The sequence below is a fragment of the Agelaius tricolor genome, unplaced genomic scaffold (genome assembly GCF_023055355.1).
Source record: "Agelaius tricolor isolate 1412-34295 unplaced genomic scaffold, bAgeTri1.0.p SCAF_12, whole genome shotgun sequence".
NCBI classification, from domain to species: domain Eukaryota; kingdom Metazoa; phylum Chordata; class Aves; order Passeriformes; family Icteridae; genus Agelaius; species Agelaius tricolor.
In genome coordinates, this window is record NW_027269272.1 from 18,602,824 (window position 1) to 18,627,793 (window position 24,970).

Consider the following 24,970-nt stretch of genomic DNA (forward strand, 5'->3'; position numbering starts at 1 on the left):
CAGGACTACCAGGCAGCAGGGCAGCTATTTCAACAGGCTGAAGGAAAAATGGCACCACAAATTAACTACATTCTATTTCACATGAGTAACTCAGACCTTAAGATTGGTCTCTCCATCCAAACTTGCAGTGGTAACGTGGCATGAACCATCCACTCGGTCAGACGACAGGAGCACCAGATCAACAGGGAAAGTCTCATCTTTGGCTACTCTGACAATGTCCCCCACCTAACAAAGTGAACACAGATCAGAAAAACACAAAGAAGTTTAAAGGGCAGAATTCCTTTCAGCATTGTTACCAAACTACAATGATTAGCAATAAAACAAGAGTTTTAGCTGTATAATAGAAACAAAATGCTCAATTAGTCCTTTACCCGAATGTTTTTAGATCTGGTTTTCACAAGGCCACCACTTCGAACAACATAAACTGGAGCACCGTTGACTTCATTGTCTGCTTTATGTCGCAGCCAATCCTCATAGCCCTGTGGAAAACACATAAAAATCTACTTTTTAAGAAAGAAAACTAAAAAATGGACTAAATTTAATCTACTAAGCAAATGTGTTCAAACTACTTCCTGTTTTGTCTGAATAGTTATTAATGTCTCTTGAGTTTCTGCTCCAGCTGTTACTCAAGAACCTGTGAACCTCTTAATTTTGTCACTTTACACAAACATGTAAAGGCAAATAAAGTAGCAGAAGTGGTGAAGACACTTAACAGTCCCATGTTCTCTTAAACCAAACAGGCAGTGACATTTTCTGTGGATCAGATGACCAAGCACTCAATAAATCTTTGATCTATACGGATTAATACACCACAAAATCGGGAACAGTCAGTCCTCAGGCTCCTTTCTGGGTTCCTTTTTTTTTTTTTAGAAGTAACAGATTGAAATTACTTTCTCAAGTCATACCGTATAGCATTTCTTATAGTTACTGCCATAGCCCATGCAGGAAACCTCAAGACTTAATTCTGCGTGACATACTGTTGACACATTAGCTCTGTCCAGCAAGAGAAGATGACTGAGAAGAGTTTTGTTCTTTTTGAGTCCTAATGGAACAGTTTGCAGCAACCGAGCTTTTAATTGATAAACTAAACAGCTTTTCTTTACTTGATACTTCACACCTGTTTAGGCACCCTTTATCCCATGTACACACATACAAACATTGAAGACTGTGAATCCAAGTGTACTATTTGCCTCCTATTTTTCTAAAGTATGAATCCACTGCCTGTTTAATCTAACAGCATTAGATCATAATAGCATATTAATCTCTGATCCCCAAGTCTAGGTACTGTTTGGAAAGTCCCACTAGCAAGCACAGGAAATGGATCAATCATGTAGGAAGTTCAAATGTCTCTTGCAACATGGCAAGACTCCTGCAACTAATCTGCAATAATAGAGACTTCCTAAAATGCGTTTCTGTAGTTATAAGAACTGTGAAAAAGTTAAAAACATTTCCTTGGAAGTCTGCAGACAGAAGAAGGTAGCTGTGTGAAACAGCAGGCATAATCCCAATTCATCCTACAAACATTATATGAATGTCATCGTACAAGAAATACTAATGCAGACGCAATTTGGAGAGTTCTGGAGTTCGTAGGAAAAGTTATATGATGAAATTTGCATGTTAAAAATACTGTTGTAGTTCTACCTTTGCACATCTCCACTGTTACTTGCACAAATGAGTAAGGACAGCACAACTGCACTACCTGTGTTTGAAAAGAAAGATGAAGGAGAGGGGGAATAGGGAAAAGAAAAGAGCTTTATATGTCAAATAGTTCAAAATCAATAATTAAGAAGTGTGCAGTAATAGCAGCCATACAGAGAGATACTGGGACATCAGAATCCTGAAGTCCCTAAGTACGACTCTTGAATCCTTTCTAAGCAGTATGAAAAAGCACGAGTCAGTACCTACAGCTCCTTGTTAAAGGTGACTGACAGAAGAAAACAAGGATTTAACTAACATCCAGTAACCTTGGGGCATTTGTCTCACAGACCTGAACAGCTGAGCAATGTGGGCATTTGGCAAAGAACTGAAATTTACCTTCTTTAGAAAGTACAGATTTCAGCGCTTTCTCCATCTGACACCTCCTGCCTCCAACACAAGGGTGACACCTCACACCAGGGAATTTTCAAGAGCCAACTTAGTGTGGTCAGTTCAAATTCCCCCCAGATTTACCTACTGCAGCATTTTTGAGAGGTCCTTGTCCTCACTTGAAAACATTGGAAAAATACAGTGAGAAAGAAACATGTAAGAGGAATACAGGCAATGTTGCCTACTTGCCAGAAAATAAAGATCAAAATCCCTCAATCAAATTACATTCTTAAGTCCAGCTTAAATAACTGCATCAATGTAATTGAGAAAAGATCTGCATTTTATACCACCAGGTTTTTCATTTTCAGTTTAGGTCTACAGTTAATCAAAACCTGCAAAGTAGTTGTTTATAATTTACCTGGTAGTCAAGTAAACATCTGTGTTCCTTCAGCTAAATACATATGAACTTATTAAAATGCATTGTTTCCTTAAGTTCCTTGGGAAATACCTCTATTTTGTTGTATTTTTGTTTGGGTTTTTTTAACTTTTTGTTTTGTTTTTATTTATTTGCTAACTTTGAACTCCCTGGAGGACTGCATAAAGATCTTCAGAGGCATAAGGAGGAAAGTGCTCTGGCTAACAAGACAGACAAAATGACACAGCATGAGCTGCATCACTTTGCAGTCCTGTATGTCCTTCTTCTGACCTAGGTGCAATTACACTTCCAAGTAGAAAAAGTTCTGTCTCCTTGGCTGAGACTAAAACAAAGCTGAGTTCTGAGGTTCGCAAGAGGTGCCACATTCACCAGTCTTCTGGAAGGCAGGGGACTTTTTCCATCCACTGCTAAGCTTCTCAAACCTTCATATGATTAATGCTTCTATTTTTCCCCTTCATCTTTTGAGAGAATACAAAATTATAGTTTAACATTTATCCTGATGTAACTTTGTACAGAACCAGAGCCCCACAGCATTCAAAAAAGAATTCTTTCTTTAAGATCTTCTCCTATTACACTTCTGGTTTAGAGAAAATGGGAACTGATTTTGAGGCAATACTGGGGATTTTTCCCTCTGCACTCCAACAGATTTATGCTTCTCTCTTGTCTGAGAGCAGCCTGGTGGAAATAGCACAATTCATTGTCCCTTGAAGATAACAGCCTGTGAATATTGTTTGTGTCCTTTGCTGCAGGTAGGAGAAACATGAGAGTCCATTAGAGCAGTTTAGGTGGTTCCAATAGTCCTTGCAGAGATATTGAGACAGCCAGAAAATCTCTTGATGCCTGGCAAGTCATGAATCATTTGAAGCTTCCAGGAGGAATGACAAAATCTCTGTTCTTCAAAATTGATGATAAGGGAGTTAAATTTCCCAATATAAGATTGGACATCTAGAAGCAAGGTGGTGTTAAGATTATTTTGGACTATTTTAGACTTACACAAGTCCAACTTCTTTCTGGAAAAATTGATCTAATATTTATAACTCTGTTTCATAATCCCTTTTAGTCCACACAGTTTCATTATCCATTGCCTACATATGATTAATAGCTTTTGAACATGTGATTTTTGGGGGGGTGATGGTAACAACTGCAATTGAATAGGATTAGGGCATTCTGCATACACAAATTGCACAGCAACAAGATGAAATATTAGTCCAAATATTACTCCAGCTTTAAGAACCACCCTGTCCCAAACACCTTTCTATCTGCTTGAAAGCTAGAACTATTTTTACTTTTGCCCTGTTTCTGGGTGGCTTTGGGTCTTTCTGGCACAGAAGGCAAATTGAAATTCTGGTTACAGCTCTAAAACAGTCTCCTGCTTATTTTTCAGTAGCGAGGCTGCATCTATTCCCGACAGCACTGTCAAATCCCTTGAAGAGGATAGTTCCTGAAAATAACCTCCCTGCAGAAGAGATTATAATTTTTATCCACATCACTTCTTTATTTATGAGCTTGTTTCTTTCTCCTCTTGCTTTAAGGACATAAAGAAAACAGAAGACCTTTTTTTCTTTCTTTTTCTTTTTTTTTATTTTTACATTCTGATTCCAGATGCTCTAGGTCTCAGTAGGATGTAATATGGTGCTGGAACATGATTTCTATTAAACTCAGATGATTTTTCTTATTTTAAGTGCTATAAAACACTCCAAAATGTTTTATGCAACTGAAGAAGACCAGGGGCTTTTACCTGGTACAGAATCACAGTTAATACACATTTTACACGACAAAACTTACCCCTTTTGCCTTTTAACTACTGACAAACACACCCTGCATCACTGTTTCATCTGCCCAAGCTCCTTTCTCAGGGTGTGATGTGGGAGGACTGGTTCTAACAGGCAGTGAGGTGTGCCAAAGGAATGAGTGAGGAGCTTTTGGAAAAGGTCTGATAACAAGTGACATGTAATGTTTAGACAAAAATGCTGCCTGACAGTCATCCACTGTCCATTTTAGGGTACTGCAGTGAGTCACTGAGTGCTTGACAACCAACCAAATGCTGAAGCTCAAGCATCTAACTAGAAGCATTAAACCCAAAATAGTTTCTAAAAATTACACCATTTTAATGTATTTTTAGTATCTAAGCACTATCCTGGTGAGACTCTGTTAAGTAACTTTACTTCAGTAGGACTTCACGCTGCCAGATTTTTTCCCTTTACCTGTTTTATGGCTGTCACAGTTATGACAAAGAATAATGGCAATCCACTGGTAATAGGACTGGTAGGGGTATCTATCATGAGCTAAAAGAAAAGAAAATATGAAAATTAGTCCAAATGTCATTTTTACATTTGTACTTTCAAAAAAAAAAAAAAAAGAAGCAAGACAACTATTTTCCAAATTCTTTATTATAACCTGTGAGTATTTTTACTGAATGTCCTGCAGAGTTTCTCAAGCAAAACTCAGTTTCTGACAACTAAATAATATGTCAGTAATGATGAAAACAAATGTTTTAGGGCACAGAGCAGCCTTAGTCACATTCTTAGCCTTAGTATGGGACGTGACAATTTTAAAGGTCCTTACCAAAAAGAAGGTATTAATTTCATCCTAGAAAAATGAATTCAAAAGAATATTACAAAGGAAAGAAAACTACACTTCATAAAGCTGTTTCAACACTATACAATCTACTGCTTACCAGCAATGTAGAGTATAACATCATCCACTTTAGAAGTGAAAATAAAGTTAAGATCAGTAATTTTCAATGATTTAGATATTAGAGAACACTTTTTTAAGACTGCACCTTTCTGGTTGCCCCAAGTTAACATGCGGTTTTTACAATTTGTGCAATTATTGCTGGCATGCCAAAAGTGCAGTGTACACACTAAGGTTCTGTATGTGGGGGGATGTTAGTGGTTCTCTTCTGCTGCAGGAAAAAATCAACATGGTCAAGTGCTGTAAAGGAGATATACACAAGAACTACTCAAAACCACAGACATTGATTTGATCCACTTTACCTGAGACTTATGGCATTGCTTTGGGAATCATTAAAGAAGAAAAAAAAGTCATACATGAAGTTTACTCTATCACTGGGGAAGGACCTCACAGAAAAAACATATCATGCCACTTTACAATGCACACATAAGGTTTTTGGTTGTTTTTTTTTCACTGAAACAGAATTTATAGAACACAACAAAAATGAGACCTAGCCTGCAATACTGTCTGTTCTTTAATGGTAGCACTACAATTTCAGCTTGGCAGCATACTGACCAAGAAAAACCCTACCAAAAGCATCTGATTTTCAGCTGGATATGTTAATCATGGCATGTCTGCCGTCTATACTCTCTCATCCTTTCTCAAGAGAGCTCATATATGAAAATGAAACAGGTTTTGTGCTGGTGGAATTGTCATGTTTCACTAGGACACCATGGTCCTCTGCCTGCGACGCAGCTGGACACACAGCCATGACACACCTCATGTCACCAAAATGCAGTCTGTCACCTTGTTTTGGGCATGCACATGTGTGGTGAACAATGTGGACTGGACTGTGCTGCAAGTTGAAATCACACAATGAGACCCTGCCCCAGCTCTGCCATCCCCAGTGGAAAAGGTGGTAATGACAGACACTGCATCTTGGCCACACGAGATTCACAGGACAGGGAAGGTTCCATGGTGTCAGCTTTAAAAGGCAGCTTAGCCTCATAAAAATAAAAATATTAGATATTAGTGAACTTCCACCAAAAGGGATTTGAATAAAAACAGAATTCCATTCTAATAAATGAACAAAAATGACTTCAACTTTTCTGCTGTTCTGTTTCCAAGAACGCAGACACACAGACAAGAAGACATTTCCCATACACATGAGGGCATCCACTTGATACAAACTGAGAGGACAGGATTACACTCAGAACAGAATTTCTGCCTTAGATCCTTATTTAGATACTACTGAAAGGCAATAGTTTGAAAGAGCTATGACACAACATTGAACTGAAGAGATAAATCTGCACTAAAAAGAAGTAAAAGCCATGCTTTTACTTCTCTGTAAAAGTCTGTGGTTACTTTAATAACACTTATGTTCCATCTTCAGCACATTCCCATCTCCCTCATGCTACAGTATGTTAAACAGCATGAAACATTACAACAGGAATGATACAGTCATTATTCTTAACATTATACAGTCATTATTCTTAACATCTTAAGGAAGATGTGACAGACAACACATTTTGTGAGCCTAAGTTAGAACTGTATGACTTTAGTCCAGCATAGGAATTTTCAGCCTAGGAATGTTCTTCTTTTTAAATGTGAAAGAACAAGATCAAGGGACACAGGAGGCAATGGATTAAAAGCTGCAGGCCTGGCCCTGATACTGACACCTTACACAACCACAGACAAGTTTTCTGAATTTTTCACTATCCCCATTCTTTGTCAAACGAGGTGCCATCTTTTTCATATGCACACTCTAAATGTTGGTTAATCACTGTACAGGGCTGTACATGTTCAAGTAATTCTATTTTATAATGAAAGAGAAGTTTGTGTACCCCAAAATCTTGTCTCTGCCTCAGATATTAATTAGTATCTCAAAAGTTACTATCTCTCCTCTGAAACCTTCTCCCATTTATCCATCATCTACTAAGCCTACAACAGCTCCACAGAATTCAGGTACATGACAGAGCTGGAGAGGCAATGGTCATAGAAAATGTACAGATTGTCCTAATCTACTTGTGGGTGTTCTTAATGAAAAGAAATACAATCAGCTACAAAAGCCACAATAATATTTCTGACATAAACTGTAACAATAACAGCACTCACTGAGGTCTTCAAAACTGGCAAACTATTGATTTTACCTGTAATAACTGTGTGTTCATTTTATCTGAACAAATTGAATTTGAGGATCTTAGAACTATATCACAATAGTCTGTTAATGACAACCACCTACAGTGGAAATATACAAACATTCAAACACCACCAACGCCCACAAAGACAAGAAGCATATCTGGAATTTCATTACTCCCTTAAGAGCTTTAAAGTTGTATTGGAGGCAGACAACTGAAACCCTGTGCTGACTGAGCAATAGACTTTGAAGCTGCACACTTAAACACATTAGCATTCATGAAGGTAAAACCTAAGGATAATACTTAAATTTGGACATAATTATTTTTAAAGTTATATTCATGTTCTTTTCCTGGAGAAACTGGAAATGTATTCTTTTTATAGACAGAATATGTAAGTAGAGAAGTTAAATTCATAAAACAAAGATCAGTGGCAAAACTTACAACAAAAATTGCAATTTCTTGAGTATTATTCAACTTACCTGAACCAAAAATATAATGAGAAAATAAAAGTTGGCTACTCTTCTGAACTGCTCAAATAAGTTTTTTGGAACAAAATTCCACACTGTATACTAAAGGGGAAAAAAGGAGAGAGATGAATAATTACAACACAATGCACAATTTTTCAGTGCAATTCAGTTCTGCTCCCATTGAACTCTCCTAACCTAAATGTTCTCATTCCCCAGGTCCCCTCCCCCAGACCTTGCTGCTGTATCCAATTTTTGTTCTTTTTTTTATTCCTTCTGTTTTAACTACAGTTAGCAGGGAAGCAGTGGTAGCAACTGCATTTCCTCTACAGGCCAAGTTTAAAATGTTTTCCTCCAACTGGGACAGGGGCAGCTGGAGTCATTTGGCTGCTTGTGTTCTGGGTAGGAGGAAAGAAATTAATTCCTGCAGCTGTAACATTGCCTCCAACACTACAGCAAGGAGGCACATCCCCACCATCAGCTCTATTGATTTCAATCCAAGGACACACCGGGAGGGAATCCGCAACTGCAGTCCACTGCTGATTTATTTTATGCAGAGTACTGGATTTCAATTTGGCTATTTTAAAAATCCTCATAACCAGCTTCATCCTGCCTTTTAAGTAGTTTTGGTAACACTGGATGAAAAACTACTTTTCTTCAGAAAGCCTGACCAACTTGCTTAATTGCTCTGTACTTGAGTTTTGAGGAAAGAAGGGTGAGAGGATGAGACAAACTACACAAGAAGCAACCCAGCTTTTCTCTCAAAACAGCTCAGAGTTTGTTTCACTCTGAATATTGTATATGCACCACTAGACATAATACAGGCATGCACATCTGCCACACAACTTCTTAAGCAACACATCAAGTGGTTTTGCCATGACAAATTGATTCCTTACCTTGGATGATATGATTCTGTTGTCTGCAAACTTCTGAGGAACATAATGGCCATGCTGGGGAAAACGGTTTGCTATATAAATAGTTCTTGTGTCGCTTTGATGCGGTGGGTCAAAACCCTAGAACATAAAATAAAAAAAAGAGGTAATCAAGAAAGTTGATTTTATTAACTGCTGTTTTGTAAAATTCTGTAGAAAAGGACATTCTGTGGAAAAGATAGCAAGCAGCCATTTTCAAAGAGTAAAGAAAATTACTGTATAAAATTGAAGTCTGCTGTGTCCAGACAATTTTCAAAAACTGTGGGGAAAAAAACCCAAAATCTTACTTTTGAGGTTGTGTACTCATTCTGAAAAAATGAAAGGAAAAAACGCTGTCTCAAGGCTAGAGAACACTTGCTACCATGCAAACTTGAAACCCTGCAAAACTTAAAAAGGAAGAAACAGAAATAATTTACAAAACTTCACAGCTGTGCTCATGATAACCCTAATAAAACAGTTTATTGAGAAAAATAAAAGGTCAAAACATACAAGCTATACTACTATGCTGTGGTAACTGGATTTTGAAAAGATTCTCACCAGAGAAAAGCCAAAAGCATATGCATCTGACCAGACAGCAGTATTTTTCCAAACAAGTTCTATCTCCAAGAACTAACATTTTGTCTCATTTCAAATGTGATTTCCTGCCATTACCACCAATTCGTACCTGAATGGTGCAGCAGTGAAAACAAACACATGGGGAAAAAAAAAGAAAAAGCATACTCAGCAATACTTATCAATAATTTCCTGCCAAAACAGATGATCTGAGTGAGGTCCCTGGGAATCAAAGCCCTGTTGCAGGTCTAATGGTCAGTGTTTTCATCATCTGCTTCTTCAAGAGAAGTGGAACACAAGTGTTAAACCTGCAGATGATACCACCCTGGGACTGCAAGAACACCAAGAGAAAATTCTTGACCAACCAGATGCACGGAACACAAAGATCCAGCACAAAGAAACTGCATCCAGAAAAAGAGAATAAAAGCCCGTAAAGGAATTTTGATGAAAAATGTCAAAGGCTATAATAGATCACAGGCTAGACATGAGTCATCCACATCACCCCACTGAGAAAAAGGCCCTCACTGCAGAGGAGGCTGCAGGAGGAGCGGGAGCCACAGCTGAAGCACTGTGAACCAACTGGACAGCACCCAGAGGAGTGCAACATGAGCTCCAAGAGATCCTGAAAACACGACATATAACGCAAGGCTGAACAATCTAAAGAGCAAACAAATTAGAGTCATTTAGCCTGGAGGAGAGGAAACTTGGGATATCCTAGTAAACCTCCTGATACACAGAAGACTGTTCCATTGAGAAAATGGGGGCTTTGAAGGCCAAAGAAGAACAGAAATAAACAGGCTTAAGTTGCAGGTAAGAAAACTTCAGTCTGGGTATTGGAAAGCAAACAAATTCCTTTGTTGTGGAAAGGAATAATTAAATACCAAAACAAGTCATGAGGAAAGGTTGCAATGTCTGTAACACAAGGGCTAATATCTAGGTCATTCAAGTCTATGTTTAATTGAGCCTTTCCTGGGGCTACATGACTCACCAGAACCCTTCCTAGCAATAATGTTCTGACCCGGAGAAGCAGGTGATGGCAGAAGACAACCAAACAGTAATAATTCAGATTACAGGCCAAGAAAACTACTAAAGAAAAAAGGCAGAAAGCTCTTAGGCATGAAATAAACTAGTGAAATTAAATTTGGAACTGTTGTTTGATTGGGAGTCAATGACTGTCTGCAAAGTGGTGAATTCCAGCACCAGCATCACACACATTCCTAATCTTAGAACCAACTTGCAGAGTTTACACAATCTCCTTATTCTTTGATGCCAAGTGCAAGGACAACTGGTGGTGTCCTTTGCTAGAAAGGGCATTATCAATTCCACCACTGCAGGTGAGGAAACTGCATTTGCAGTTGTTTTGCTCCACTTGTGAATGAGGCTCAGAGTTTTATCCATGTGAAAAAAGTGACACTTCACAGAACTCCAGAAGAAGATACTTCTGTACCAGTTAACTACAGAAGATGGAAGTGAGCACAATGACTGACATAAAAAATGATTGGTGCAACCAAAAATTAATTTCTTTTTAATCCATGAATATCTCTAACACAGGTCATTAGGTATGCTCACATTCAGGATGGTGTCATTTTAAAGTAAAGGAATAATTAAAAAATCCTCTCAAACATACAAATGTTTGTGTTTGGCATCATTACTACAGAAACATTCTGCTTGAGAAAGAAAGAGGTCCAGAATAATGAAGGGAGAAAGAAAGGAAGGGGGATTTTTCAAAGAGATTTGAAGGAGAATAAACTTTAGATGACAAGCAGTGGAAGGCTGGTCTAGTCACATGCTCCAGGGTGAAAACTTGTTTAAAGATAAGAGTGGAGCAGGGAGACAAAAAGTAGATAGGGGAAAGGATGGAAAAAAATACACAGGATACCAAAAGCAAAATGCAAGGAACTGTTCACAGCTTTAAGAAAAGAATACAAGTATGAAAGGAAGATGAAAAAAAAAAATGTACCTGTTAACTGCTGACACAAAATTTAAAGAGAAGAGTGTTTGTAGCAGAAGCATTTTGGATATCTGACATTAGTGACACAGTATTTCTAAATCAATCCAGAAGATGCCACAAATAAAAGTGTTTTTCAGGCAAGAAAAAAGGTGCCTAATTAGTAAGACTTCGTGCACAGCTCTCTTCTACATCTCAGAAAATGTCTGGCACTCACAAAATGCCAGACATCCTCACTTTGGAAAGTCAGACTCTACAGCCTGAAAAAATTCCACTCTAAATCAAACAGATGTAAAGCAAGGAAAAAAACCACAAAGAGCAGAGAAAACAAGTTGCAGTCTTCTTTCTGACAGTGATAAATGCTAACCTGCATGCCACTCGCTGAACACTATTAAAAGATAAATCAAAGATTACTGACTGACTAGGATATCACTGAATTTTTTATATGCCCTTTTTAGGCCACTATCTGAGCACCTGGAAGGTTGATGAGTATGATGACATTTTATGATGAAGAGTAAGGACCTCTGTACAACTCCAGTCTCACTGCACAAGCACTTCTATCAGAATGACTACCTCCACTGAAGCTGGCTCAGATGATTAAAAGCAAGAACTTTACTTTCCAAATAAATCAGAATCTCAGGCCATACAAGTTTACAGGTGCAGTTGTGGAGCTAAAACAGCTTAAATTTGCAGTCCACAGAGATTCAATTCTGTTTTGTTGACATTTGCCACGGAGAAGGCACAGAAGCTGTGCAGTCAGCAGATCACAGAGCACATGCAAGGCAGGCCAGGGACAAAAACCCCTCAGTTGTCAGAGCTGCAGTTGGAAAAGGACACATCCCTGACAACCTCAGTGACTCGGCTGTGGTCACAGCAGGAAGTGAGTGTCAGAGCTGGCAACACAACTTAGATATCCTAAGTTTTATGACTATGACTACTAAAAATCACTTGAAATTAGCCAACAACTCTGCTGTCTCACAATTAGCTGATGAGACCACAACTAAGCAGATCTTCCAGAGAAATTTTAATTACACATCTCTCCAAGGAAAATTCTGCACAGGCATTGAACTTCACTGTTCAAGAGCTGAAATGTCTTTAACTCTTCTCTAACTATGGAGCTGGTCACAGAGCCTGCTCCTGACACTAAACTGATTTGTAGACCAAATTTCTGCCCAGCAAGGGATTTTCCACAGTGACTCTGTGCAGCCAGCAAAGCAGAGCAGAAAGCACACTGTTTCCTAATTTCACTTAATAGACAGTTCTCTCTCTTTCTAATGTCATTCTCCAACTCAGCTGCAAAAGTAGGGTAACATGCCCTTGTCAAAGGATTTCTGCAGCTAAACAGCATGAGCAGAGAAACCCTAAATTAGAGTCTTGCAAAATGATTAAGTTGTCACCAATCTCTTTCCAAAAAAATTTAGCTTTCCTGCAGTTATCTAGTTATCTAGATTTCTACCCATGTGCACAGATCACTGACTTCATAGCAAATAATGCTGAATATATGACAAGACCTGGTATTTAAGGTTTCTTGACCAGGTATATTACAGGCATATATATTGCATGAATCCCCTTTAAATAAAATTTGACCATATGATGAAGTGACCAGATTTTTCTCCCCTTCATGCTGCAAATTAAATCTAGATTTATTGGCTAAAGATCAGTTCTTCAGATGATTTACCAACACAAACCAGTCATTATCTACCCTTGGAATACAACTCCCATTTAATCTCTGCTACACACTTCCCCAGCAGAAGTTTTGTGCCCAGATGAACTTAATACCTTGGTTGTGAAAACAGCCCAAAAGCATGCCACTTATATAGAGCACAGAGATACTCTAGTCAAGCTGATTTATAAAGCACAAATGAAAATAACCTTTATAAATAGGAAAAGAAAGAAGTCATTCATAGTTTTAATTTCTTATAAATTTGAATGACTGTAAGCAAAGTCTGGGTAATTTTCATTGAACTTCTTCAGAAGTGATTTCATTACTGTTCTAAAAGTTACACAAAGATATTCTCTGTGCAGTAAATTAGGCCCCTTTAAAACGGCACAGAAAACATATCCCGGGGAACTGAGGAGAACTATTTGACTGTAATTTTATGCAATTTATTTCATGAAAGCCATGATATTCAACAGCCACCCCCAAACAACTCTTTCCTACATTTTGTCTGCATCTCAGCCACTGTACTTGGAGAACTGGCCATCAGGTAAGGAAAACTGATTCATCCATTTTCCCATTTTGGTTTGTGGTTTTGGTTTTGTCTTGGGTTTTTTTTCCATCTTTTTTAATATGCCATGCCAGTTGTCTGGTCATATAATAAAAAGCTTTCCCATGAAAGAAGAGTTTTACACTGCTGCTGAGGAAGCCTTAGTAAGACACATAACAAACCAGGCAACCACACAGGAAGCAAATGAGGATCAGCACTACAAAAAAGACCCTCCCAACGCCTTCAAGTGCAAAGGAAGAAAAGAAAAAAAGGCTTTTGTACTCAACCTGTTGCTGTACCATACACATCTACTGCAAGACTTAACACTTCAATATCACTATTAAGGTATGGCAGTGTGCACCAGCGCCCTCCCCACACACTCCACAGCACTGTGAGGTGAGACAGCAGAAACCCACAGACCTTTCAGCAAGGATTACTGACATGAGCCTGGCAAGCAACACATCAATTTCGTTATCAGGCTTTGCAATACGTGCATTGATAATCACAAATCGTCTGCCAGGTGTTTTTTGCTTTTGACTTGCATAAACTTAGTATACTTTAATATCATCTCCCAGGGTTTCTCATTCATTACTCACAGCTTTTACAGAGGGGGAAGAAAAACCAAATTTGTATTTGCCAAAAGAACTTCTGCTACATGACCACTGAAAAGTGAAAGGGGTTTCAAAGAAGGAGGTCCCATTCAGAGCCTCTTCCTCCTTTAAAAGCCCACACTGAACACAACAGACAAAAGCAGCAGCTCCCCTAAAACCTTTCTGAAGATCACATACTACTTAATAAAGCTAATAAACAGAAGAAAGGATTTCTGAGACCAAGTTTTCCCCTGGGGAAGTGACTTGACTGATCATGGCTGCAGAAGCAGAACACCACATTTCCTGGCAGACAGCCCAAAAGTCTGCTATTACACTGCTGTCAAGATATATTTTGATTAAAGGTGTTTTGAGGAAATGGATTTTCTTGCTTTGGATTTTCTTCTGAATATACATAGAATACTTTTCCCTCTGTCAGATAAGATGATCTATTCACACTCCATGCCCATTTTCAGAAGTCTGTGTAAATTTGTACTCCATACAGTCAGCCAATAATTCTTTCAGTCATGTAACTGGGCAGCAGTCAAACTGAATTTGCCTTATCAAAGGTTAGCATGAAGGAAGAAACAGCCTCTCACAGCAATTTTAAACACTGCTCTAACAACTAAAATAGTGAATCAGCTGAAGCACCCTGATGTGTACACAGTGCCATGCAATTTGTACCTCCCCTTTTAAATACCACTGCAGTAAAGAAATAAAACTACTTAAAGTCATGCACTATTTGTGCAATTTCCTCTTCCCTCTTACTGTATCTACAGCTGTTCAAAATATCTGATAATAAATCATGTTGTAACCTCCTAAAAGACCTATAACCAGATTACATTCTTTTGTGAAAACACACCCTCTAGGTAACAAGGCCTGTGAAATCATGAGGCAATAACCCTTCCTTTCACAAAGTTAAAATATGCCTAGTAATGCACTTAGAAAAGTTGTACTGGTGCTTGCCACAAAGTCCTGCTCACAAAGAGCTCAAGTTGTTCTTACTTTACATACTATTTTGCCAAGATGCCCACCAAAAATAACTTGGAAAAATCCCTACATAAAATTTTAAAAAATCATTTATCGTCTCTTTATTTATCTGCAAACACAACAAGCAAGGTAAGCTGGCCTCATTCACTGCCAACATACTGCCCAGTGCCAGTTTCTCTGCTCAGGTCACTGATGCCAAACAGACTGGTCTTGTAACATCAAAAAAATCAGACAGGAAAAATGAGCTGATGAGGCAAGTTAATATTTCTAACACAGCACACTCGAAGGCTGCTATGGCACGTCCAGTTCCTGTTAGCAGCAAAGGATTTGAACGGAGATTCAGGTAAATTGTTTAATTCAATAACAGTCCAACTTGCATCAATGAAGGAAATGGCTTTCTTATCCTCTCTTAAAATCCAAATCACAGTATTTATAAAATATAATCCATTTTGGACTTCATATGATAATACAAACCTAAGACCTTGTAATAGTTGCTCTTTCATGACTGTCTTCAACAGAATGCCAAGATTCACTTGATTAATCCAGTAACCAAAGAGGGCCTACATAAAAGCCAGGGAGGGACTGTTTATAAGTTCTTGTAGTGATATGACAAAGGGGAATGGCTTTAAAATGAGAGAGGGCAGATTTGGATTAGATACAAGGATGAAATCCTTCCTTGTGAGGGTGCAGAGGCCCTGGCACAGGCTGCCCAGAGAACCTGTGGCTGCTCCATTCCTCCAACGTGCCAGTGTTCAAGGCCAGGTTGGATGGGGCTTATCCTCTGGCCTCCAATCCTCTGTGCTTAACCAGCCAAATGCCTCTAATACATTCCTTGCCCATTGCTTTATTTTAGGATGCTCCCTGTCAGACACACAGATCATCAATAACTTTTGCTCAGATGCTTTTTGGAAGAAAAGAGACTCTACAATAAATTGTCTTCAGCTCCAATGAAGGAAGAAACTTACTTAACATTCAGGTTCTAAGAAGCAAGCCTCAATTCCAAAGGCAGGGCTAGTGGCTCCCAAGTTACATTTCAAGGCCTGTCAATGTGCTCTCATTTTTTTTTTCTTTGAAAAAAAGTGCTTTACATAAAAGTCCAAGAAGGTGAAGAGACCCTGAGGCTGGACAGTGTCTGTAGTCCAAAATGCCAAATGTGGTTGGTCTTTTGCCACATGCTCCCAAAGCAGCCCACTGCTCTAACATGGAAATGAAGATGCCTTTGCAGTTCCAACTACACAGTTCTAATTTCAGAACTAAAAGTTTTCCTCTGTGGGCTCCAGCAATTAGTTTTCTTTATCTGCAATATCATCTTCCTGTCAGGCATGTACAAAAGGAGAGTAGGCAAGATTTTTAAAGCTGAAGGGTGACTTCAGACACCCATCAGGAGACAACTGCAGGGCATCACACTTAATAAAATAAGAAATGAGAGCTCAAAAATCACAAGCCACTTCTTCAGTAGACTTCTCAAACTATATAAACTACATTGAACATGGAAAGTGCTACAATCCTGCAATAATCAACCACAGAAACAGCAGCTACTAAACAGGCCACACTAAGAAATAAAGAACCAACACAAGAAATGAAACATTTAACACACAAATCCTTCACGTATCTCTAATGACCATAGTATGGATCTCAGAAAAAGAACCCTCCAAGTGCATCCTTTCTGTGCATTCCCTGCATTTGTTAACTAGGTTTATAGCAGATTTTCAATATGAAATAAAGCATTCAAATCTGTGACAAGCTATGAACTTTCCCTTAAGGCTAGAAAGCAGCTCAAATTTTGTAGATAGCAATTTCACCATAAAAAAATTACATTTCTCAAGTCCATGACAGGAAAAATACAGAGCAATCATACATTCCTTCACGTACTGGAATACTAAATACACTATTATCTTAAAATGAAATGCTGTTTACCCTCTGCTTTGAAGAATCATTTATAAAAGTATTTTACACAAGCATGAAGGGCTCCTGTTCTGGACTACTCATACAGCCATTATTGAAAACCCTTGTTTTCAATATTTGGATTTGTTCTAGTAGGCAATAGCTATTTATGCCAATCAGTTCCTGCACTGAGAGTCTAATTCATATTTTCTTTCAGCATGGAACAAAAAACAAAAAATCCTTTCCAAAAGTATCTTCCCCAAAATCACCATTAAATAATAAATCTTAAGGCTTTTTCAAAATGTGTGCCAAAATTATACTGACAATTGCTGACAATGGCTGCTCAACAAATTTCACAGGAAGATAATTTAGTTCATTGCTGGAACTGTCTGGCTCTTCTTTTAACATGCTTTGAAAAAGCCTGCTCTGTAAAACATTACAGTTTTGAGTCTATTGCATCCACCCAATAGTATTTTTAGTTCAAATTCCATTTTGAACATGATTTATGATTTAAGTGTCAGTTTAATGCCCTGCTTTCAGACATGTGTACAGACTAGTCTATCCTTAAAGCTTGCTAAATCTTAAGCTTCCTTTCCATTTTGTTGCAATTCTCTTTCCAAAGAGAAATGTAAATATCTACAAAAATGTGCACAGCCACACAAAGTAGCACAAAAACACGCAAAGGAGTAACAAAATGCAACAACAGATGACAACACGTATTTTGGGGGATAAACCATTTAAAACCTCTTCCTCTAGTAAAACATTGCAGGATAAAAACAAACAGTTTGCCTTTTGTCTGCATCATTATCTCTCCTTCCCATTTACAGGAAAGTTCTCCTTTCCCAGACTTATTTTTACTCAAAGTAAACAAGGAAAAAAAAAATCCTCTTAAGTCGCTGCATGTGGGAGGCCAAGGAGTTGCAGGCGTTTGTTTTTTAAATCACAGCGTAGTTCTCAGTCCTACTTTCTATCTTTCCTGCCATGGCCTGTACTAATGCTAAGTGGTTTTCTCAACAGCAGGTGAAAAGAGGTTGCAAAAAGTCTAGCTGCAAATATGTCACCTGTGTTTTGCTAGAAGATATGACCTTGCATTCACAGAGACACTTTGTCACATCTGTTTTGCTGCAGATCTTACCTGCTTGCTTAACAAGCAGATTTTGTGCTAGAAATTGAAGGATTTTTTTGAGAGGTAAACTTTTTCCTGGTGACATAATTACAAAAACAGTCATAACTACTGAGCACATCATAATATAGTCAAGAAAAAGCAAGAGCAGATTGCCAGTGAAAGTCACAAGTCACGATGCTTTTAATGAAATTTAAACACGTTGTTATATTTTTTTATAACTTCTGTCTCTCCATCCCAGAGGAAAGCAAATGTCAGCTTTAATGAAGTCAGCCAACCCACTTAAAACTAGAAAAACAAATACCAATGATACTCAAAACACATGTTGAATGTTACTAAATCCAGCACATATCCACTTGCCTTAGATTACAAATTTTACCTTCCACTGAGAGTGCAGAAACAATCTCTGAGCAGTAAACAGAGCCTTTCACCCATCCCACCAGATACTCCCTACTGACCAGAACACAAATAGTTTTTGCTCATTGTTAACAAAATTGTATTTTTCTCCCTCTTCTCCCTTAGTCACATAAAACCATAAACAGACAGAAGCTATTAAGGGAGCAGGGCCCCATTAGTGCAGGAATATCATACAGTCAATTAAATAGTCCTATTATTGAGTGATAAGTGGAAATTTGGCACAACAAAAATTTGCTGTTTGAAAAGCTCATGGATAGGAGAAAAAAGAAAAGAAGATGGGACAAGATAAAGGTCAAATGCCCAAGTCTCACAGCAAGGCAGCACATCAGACAATACCAAACTTCCCATTTTTAAAACAGTTTTAGAAAGAATCAGTGTCAGGACTGGTTTGATTATGTTTTGGTATGCAATTCTTAGATTTAGAGTTTAATTTTCATGAGGTAAGAGTCATGAATTACACACAGGACACAACGGATGTCTCCATTTGGAACAGACAGCTGGCTGAAGGCAGGGCCACGTTCGGCAGGCTTTGGAATACATTGTGCTGCAAATGTATCAGCCCTCAGCAGCCACAGAACACAAAGGGAAAATGAGGTTTAAAGACCCTAACACACGGGAGCACTACTCCAGAGATCAAAGAATAGCTCCAGCAAAAAAAAGAGGGCCACATTTGCTCCTCTGCTAAGTTACAGGAGGGGAGTCCTTGACCTCCAGCTCTCAAACTACTCCAGCAAAGCAATGCAACCTTTGGGCTGTTCCAACCCACACCTCGCTGATCCCTCAGTGCTTATTCAGAAGGCATTAACTGCGCAGTCTGAACCCCAGGAACTCTTCTGAAAAAATATGTATTTATTTTTCTAGCATAAAATAACAAGTAGTTAGTTAGTTTTAGCCAGAAAGGGGAAGAGGCTTCATTGACAAATAAGAGGAGGGAATGTAGTATTCCAGAATAGCAAGGTGATTTCAGAAGCTAGATTCTCAATCATTGGATTAGTTTAAAGCACTTCTGGCATTCAGAAAACAGAAGGAATTTTTTTTGGGGGGGGGGGGGGGAGGGAAGTAACTGTATTCAGTAAAATGATTAAGAGAAAATAAAACACACTTGTCAGGGCAAACAATGAAATAAATGCTGTCCACCTTGTTCAGAATGGCAGTAACTGCAAGGTATTACAAAATACCATCTGTCCTCTCAGAACATCTTAACAGTAACCAGCATCTGAAAGGAAAAATAAAACTCCGTTCCAGACATCCAATCCTCCAGTTGAGGACATTCCCTTATTAGTAAAAAATTTTCATTAGAACACATGTAGAAGATGAACACTCCTACAGATACTGTGCTGGCTGTGGAGGGTGTGAGGTGTGACAGGCACTACCTACACAGAACTGTCAAAAACATTCCCTGTGATCACCCCTCAATGCAGCCTATGGAGAACTTCTGGACTTGATGAACTCCCAACATCCCTCCCAGTCTGAACCTTCTTATAACCAGGAAATAAATAAAATAGCCTGGTAACTAGGTTTTACAGTTAATCTATAGATTTAATCTTTGATTTACAGTAAAATAAGAACACTGCATTTGCCCAAACCCAGCCCTCCACAGCATTAAAGCTGTTGTGCACTACACAAAGATATTTGGCCAAATCCAGCACACTTGTCTTGAGTTGTCATTAATATATGAGGGGCCAGGCAGGCAACTCCTAGGTTTTGTCCATGTAGAATCCTTTGTACTTTACTGAGCTGTTAGACAACAGCTCAAAAGGCTCAAACTCCTCATAACAGCAATAGAAGAGAAATCCTGAGTCCCTTCTCCAACTGACAGGACTAATAATTTAAAATTACACAGCTAAATCATACATACAAGGGTATTCTACCACAATTTTCAGAGACCTCCTTGCCAGAGAACTGAAGGTGTCAGTACGTTCTGTTAATAGCACTGCAACAGCTCCTGCACTGCATGTGCACCATCAGAGAGCAGCACAGCCCAAATGCTGCCATAAACCCACCAAAGGAGAAGTGGAACAGAAAGTCCCTGGCTGTTACAAATGTCACTGTATTCTCCTTTTGTGTTGGTACTGCACAAACTCGACCGTGGGAGCCACAACAGCACTTGGTACACAGATTTGCCATGGGGTCTAACCCATCATATCTGGAAATGCAAATAAAACACGCTACGCTATTCCTGAATATTAACGACGCTTCCTATCAACTGTTGTTTATCCGGTTGCTTTTTTCAAGCGGAGCTGGCTGTGCCTGTGGTGTTATGCAACCCTCCAAATCCACATGCCTACTGCTCTCTGAGATCTCAAGGTAACAGAGCTGGAACCCAGACATCTCTCCTGCCCAAAGCCTGTCTTTATCGTGGCATTTTACTCAAAGCCATGAACTGTAACTCCATTTGGCTCTATATTTTTTCATTACTAAAACCTAAGTACTTCCAACTATTAACTAATTCTATAACATCACATTAACTAGGAAGTTAATGACTTACTATGCAGCTTATTTAGCATGAGGCAGCATTAGATGGAGAAAAACTGATGAACTGCTCTGCTAGGGTGGTATGAATTGTATCAGAGCAAGAAAACCAGACTTAATGCCAAGATATCAAACAACCTGATGATTTGTGCCACATAGGCACTGAAGGCTGTACTACAGTCACCCACTTCTTAGATACAACAAATCACTAAAAACCATCTAACACCTCAGTTAAAAAACTCATACAGACTTGTAACACGATAATAAGGATGAATGAAGCCTTACATTCTCAGCATGTCTCTTCAGCTGACTGTTCATACCTTTCTATCCCTCTCTGTAGCTCTACAGGCATGCACTGGACTTCACAGAGAAAGCACAGCAAAGTCACTACTTCCAAAACATAGCTAAAATAATCTGAATTCCATACCAGGTCTTGTCATTACTTTAAGTTCACCTTCTTCATTCTCCCCCCATCTTAACAATGCAAGTTCTCAAAACCATACCCACTCCTGAGCCCTCAGTATATGAAATACTGTTCTCTTAAGCAAACAAGAAATTGCAAAAATTCATTGGTTTCATACAGAGAGTACTTAAAAACTACCTCAAAGCACCTTCAGCTAAGTACCAGTCCCTCCCCCTTTCCCCAGTCCCTTACTACTTTTCCAGCATTTCTGCACACCAACGTTTTTCTATTGTATTACTACAACATCCCACTTCCATCAATCCCACACATTTGCCTGACTCCAACCCTCCTGTAAGGATGAGGACCCTTTTATAAAACCCATTGCCACATCAAGCACAGGTACAAACGCACGCTCCGAAGGCATCCAAACCCACACATTCCTCTGCTCTCAGACAGATTTTGGCACCTTTTAATTCGATTATTTCTGTCACCCCACTCTTCCCACTCATTCTGGTTATTTTGTCAGCATCCTTCCCCATGTTTTTAGCCCTCTGACATTCTTTCAGAACCTAAACATCACAGCCATGTGGAGAAGCAAACATATGGTGGGATCTATGTTAAACCAGCAATTACACACAGGGATGAGTTGTCTGAGTGTCTTTAGGAAGAAACATGCAGTGTGATACCTATCTTAGGCCATTTTGCATCTTTATGAGCAGTGAAACAACCAAGCCATTAACATCTGTGATGTCTATAGGAAAAAACCCACAAAACACATACCATTGCAATAATTTTTTCTCATCAGTACTGTAATTAGATGTCTGCCAAGAATCTTGAATTTTTATTGTCCTGCTTTTCTACTACACTGATTTGTTTCTTCCCTGTCAAAACTAGTGCAAGTTTTAAACTGTTATTTTCCACCAATGGAAAATGTTATTTTCTGTTTTCGTGCTTTAAGAAGCACTAAAACCTCCTAGTGCCAAGTTTATTGCTCATCCTGTTACACTAAAGTTTTACTTTCTATTAAGGGCAAACAGATTTCTGGAAAACTGGTCAGTATACTACTTGCAGTGAAAAAAACAACCATGTTTGATACATAAATTGCTAGCACTGATACAGTCCTAATCTAAACTCTATGGAAGACAGCATAATGCTGCTTTAAAAACCACACACGCAAACCTCAAGCCACCTTCAAGTGGAAAAATTGACAGCTATGTTATACTAGGGTTTTTTTGGGTTTCTTTTTTGTTTTTTTCATAAAAAAAGGTGTGTAGGACTGTAACAGAACAGAAGAGTGCGGTCAGAGCTCAAACAGAGCAATTCATTTCCAGGTCAGTAACTCTTGGTGTCAGACCAAACTACTGAGCACTGTCAAGCTGGCAATGAGACCATGACCACAAGCTCTCTGCCTCAGACACAGAACTGGGAAAATCTATGGGCCATGGGAAACCAGGTCAGGGAAGAACAGGAGGAAAAAAGAAAACACAAAATTTTTAATTTTTTTTTTTTGGTAAAAAAGCGATGCAACAAATTGAGCAAATCATTAGCGACACAGAAGATTTAACAAATCAAAATCTGAAAACCTAACTAATGTAAGCTCTTGCACTAACCTGGACAACATCCGTGATGCAAAGTAACTCCAAAGAATGGAAAAAATTATTTTACAAATACATCATTTAGAGAGAATTTCTCCCTTAGAGGAAACGCAAGCAGGATAATGCTGGTCGGGGCAGGAAGCCGGCCAATCCTTCAAATCAAAAGAGTAAATCTCGATGTACTTCCCTGCTACAGTATCACAGACGTGACAGCCAGGGCCGCCTGGATTCCCCTGCTCGTTCTAACCCAGCACAGCAAGCAGCGCGCGGGCGGGGGCACAGGCACCCTCACTGCTGCCTTTTCCAAGGGGCTTCCCCCGCCAAAAGCATTTCACGGATGTTTTCCTTCAATTTCATTCACTTTCAAATCCTCAGCACGCAGCGGCTGCAAAGCGCTCAGGTACGGGGAAATATTTGAGAGAGGCACGTAGGGTGAAAAAGCCTTAAAACATTTCGCAACGGGAAGGAGGAAGAAGCTGCGAATCTCTGAAGTGTGGGTCCAGGGAAAAAGGCACCGTCATTTCTCCGGGAAGTCTGGGGAGCCCTTCCCAATGGGGGCCACACGAAAGGGAACGCGCTGTCCTCTGTGCCAAGGGGGTTTCGAGGAAAAAAAAAAAAAAAAAAAGCACAAAAAAACCAACCAAAGGCCAAAAGACCGGAACACCCCAAACCCTCACATACGAGTTAAAAATAAAATTTAAAAACCCTTCAATAACGATCCAAGTGCAGCCCGCGGGTCTCCCCAGACCCTGCGGGGGGCAGGACTCTCCTCTCTCCCGCACCCCGGCCCTGTCCCCCGCTCCCTCCGCGGACCCGCGGCCCGGGCGGCGCCGTCGGGACGGGGCCGAGCCGAGAGCTCGGCGGCCCGCGGCGCGGAGGGTGCAGGGAGGCACCTACCAGCTGCTGCCGGACCCAGCGCAGCATCCCCGGCGGCGCGGGTCGCGGCCCCCGCGGCGGGGCTCCCTCGGCAGTGCCGCGCCCTCCCTCCGCTGTCGCCGCCGCCGCCTCAGGCGAGCCGCCCGCCGCGGCTGCTCCCCATGGCGCGGGGCCCACGCCGAGTCAGGAGCGGCACAGCCCCGCCGGCGCCCCGAGCCAGGGCTGCCGCCGCCATCACAGCACGGCCGCTGACACTCGGCGGCTGCGGCCGCCCCGGGAAGTGACGTAGCGGGGCGGGGAGAGGGGCCGGTGTGAGCGATGGAGCCGTGAGGGGGGAGCCGTCGTGACCTGCCCCAGGCTGGGCTGCCGTGGTCCGGTCGCTGCGCCGGCCTGAGGCGCGGCTTCTCCGGCACAAGAGCCGTGCGTGCGCTCGAGTCATCCTCGAGCAAAATTCCAGCTCCCCGCACGGGCTCCGGCCGCAGCCCGTCAGGGCTCAGCGCCCTCAGCCCTATGAGGGCCCCCTGTTCTACCCAAGGGAAGCTACTTCGCAACTTGGCTGTTTTATCTTTCTTTTCTTTGCAAAAAGTGCAAAGCGTACACATGTTGGAATAAAGACTTTGAAAAGAGAGCAGATAATCACTGATTTAAAGTTAAAGCCCAAGTGCATGGTGTGTGGGTCCCCTAAAGCACGGAACAGGTGCTGGAGGATCTGGCGCCCTGCTGCCGGCAGCATTGTCTGGAACCTCTGTTCGTTAAAATCGGGTGTAGAAACGTGCTGCTGTCAGATCTCTCTGAAATCTTCCCACCTGCACGCGTTCCTGTGTCACCTGCTGTGGGTGACCGTGCCTTGGCAGGGGAGTTGGCCTGGGTGATCTCCGGAGGTCCCTCCCAACCTCAGCAAATCTGTGATTTTGCTCTGAAAACAGCTGTTGCTTATCAAAACAAAACAGCGTTCAGCGCCAAACATTGGACACACCTATACCAGTCTGCAGCTTCTGCGCCTCTGTGACTAAGAACTAAAGGAGATTATTTTAAGTAGTAAAGACCTGGGCGTTTGTGACCAAATACAGTTGTCCCTGAAGTCAGTGACAATTTTGACACTGAATTAAAGAGAAGTGCTTCTGTGAGTGAACACTGTTCCCGCTGCTCCTATTTGTTCCCAGGGAATGAGGACTTTTAGCAACAAATTATAATCGTATCTGCTGTAGTATTTAGTGTTCATATAGAAATTTAGAATGTAATTCAGGA

General features: G+C 40.2%; 1 protein-coding gene across 15 annotated transcripts in view; it reads right to left on the reverse strand.

The window, feature by feature from the left end:
- ATP11B (ATPase phospholipid transporting 11B (putative)) overlaps positions 1-24,008 on the reverse strand; it is a 66,109-nt gene extending 42,101 nt beyond the window's left edge. For all 15 annotated transcript variants that reach the window (XR_011680833.1, XR_011680834.1, XR_011680835.1 and 12 more), the window contains exons 1-6: positions 23,744-24,008; positions 8,633-8,749; positions 7,752-7,841; positions 4,666-4,746; positions 372-479; positions 97-225 (exon numbers count right to left, since the gene is read on the reverse strand). Coding sequence is in view for 12 of the 15 variants with exons in the window: in XM_071437971.1 (XP_071294072.1) it covers positions 97-225; positions 372-479; positions 4,666-4,746; positions 7,752-7,841; positions 8,633-8,749; positions 23,744-23,770 (552 nt within the window). In the remaining 3 variants the exon portion in view is untranslated. The remainder of the gene's footprint in view (positions 1-96; positions 226-371; positions 480-4,665; positions 4,747-7,751; positions 7,842-8,632; positions 8,750-23,743) is intronic.
- Between the last annotated feature and the right edge of the window lie 962 nt (positions 24,009-24,970).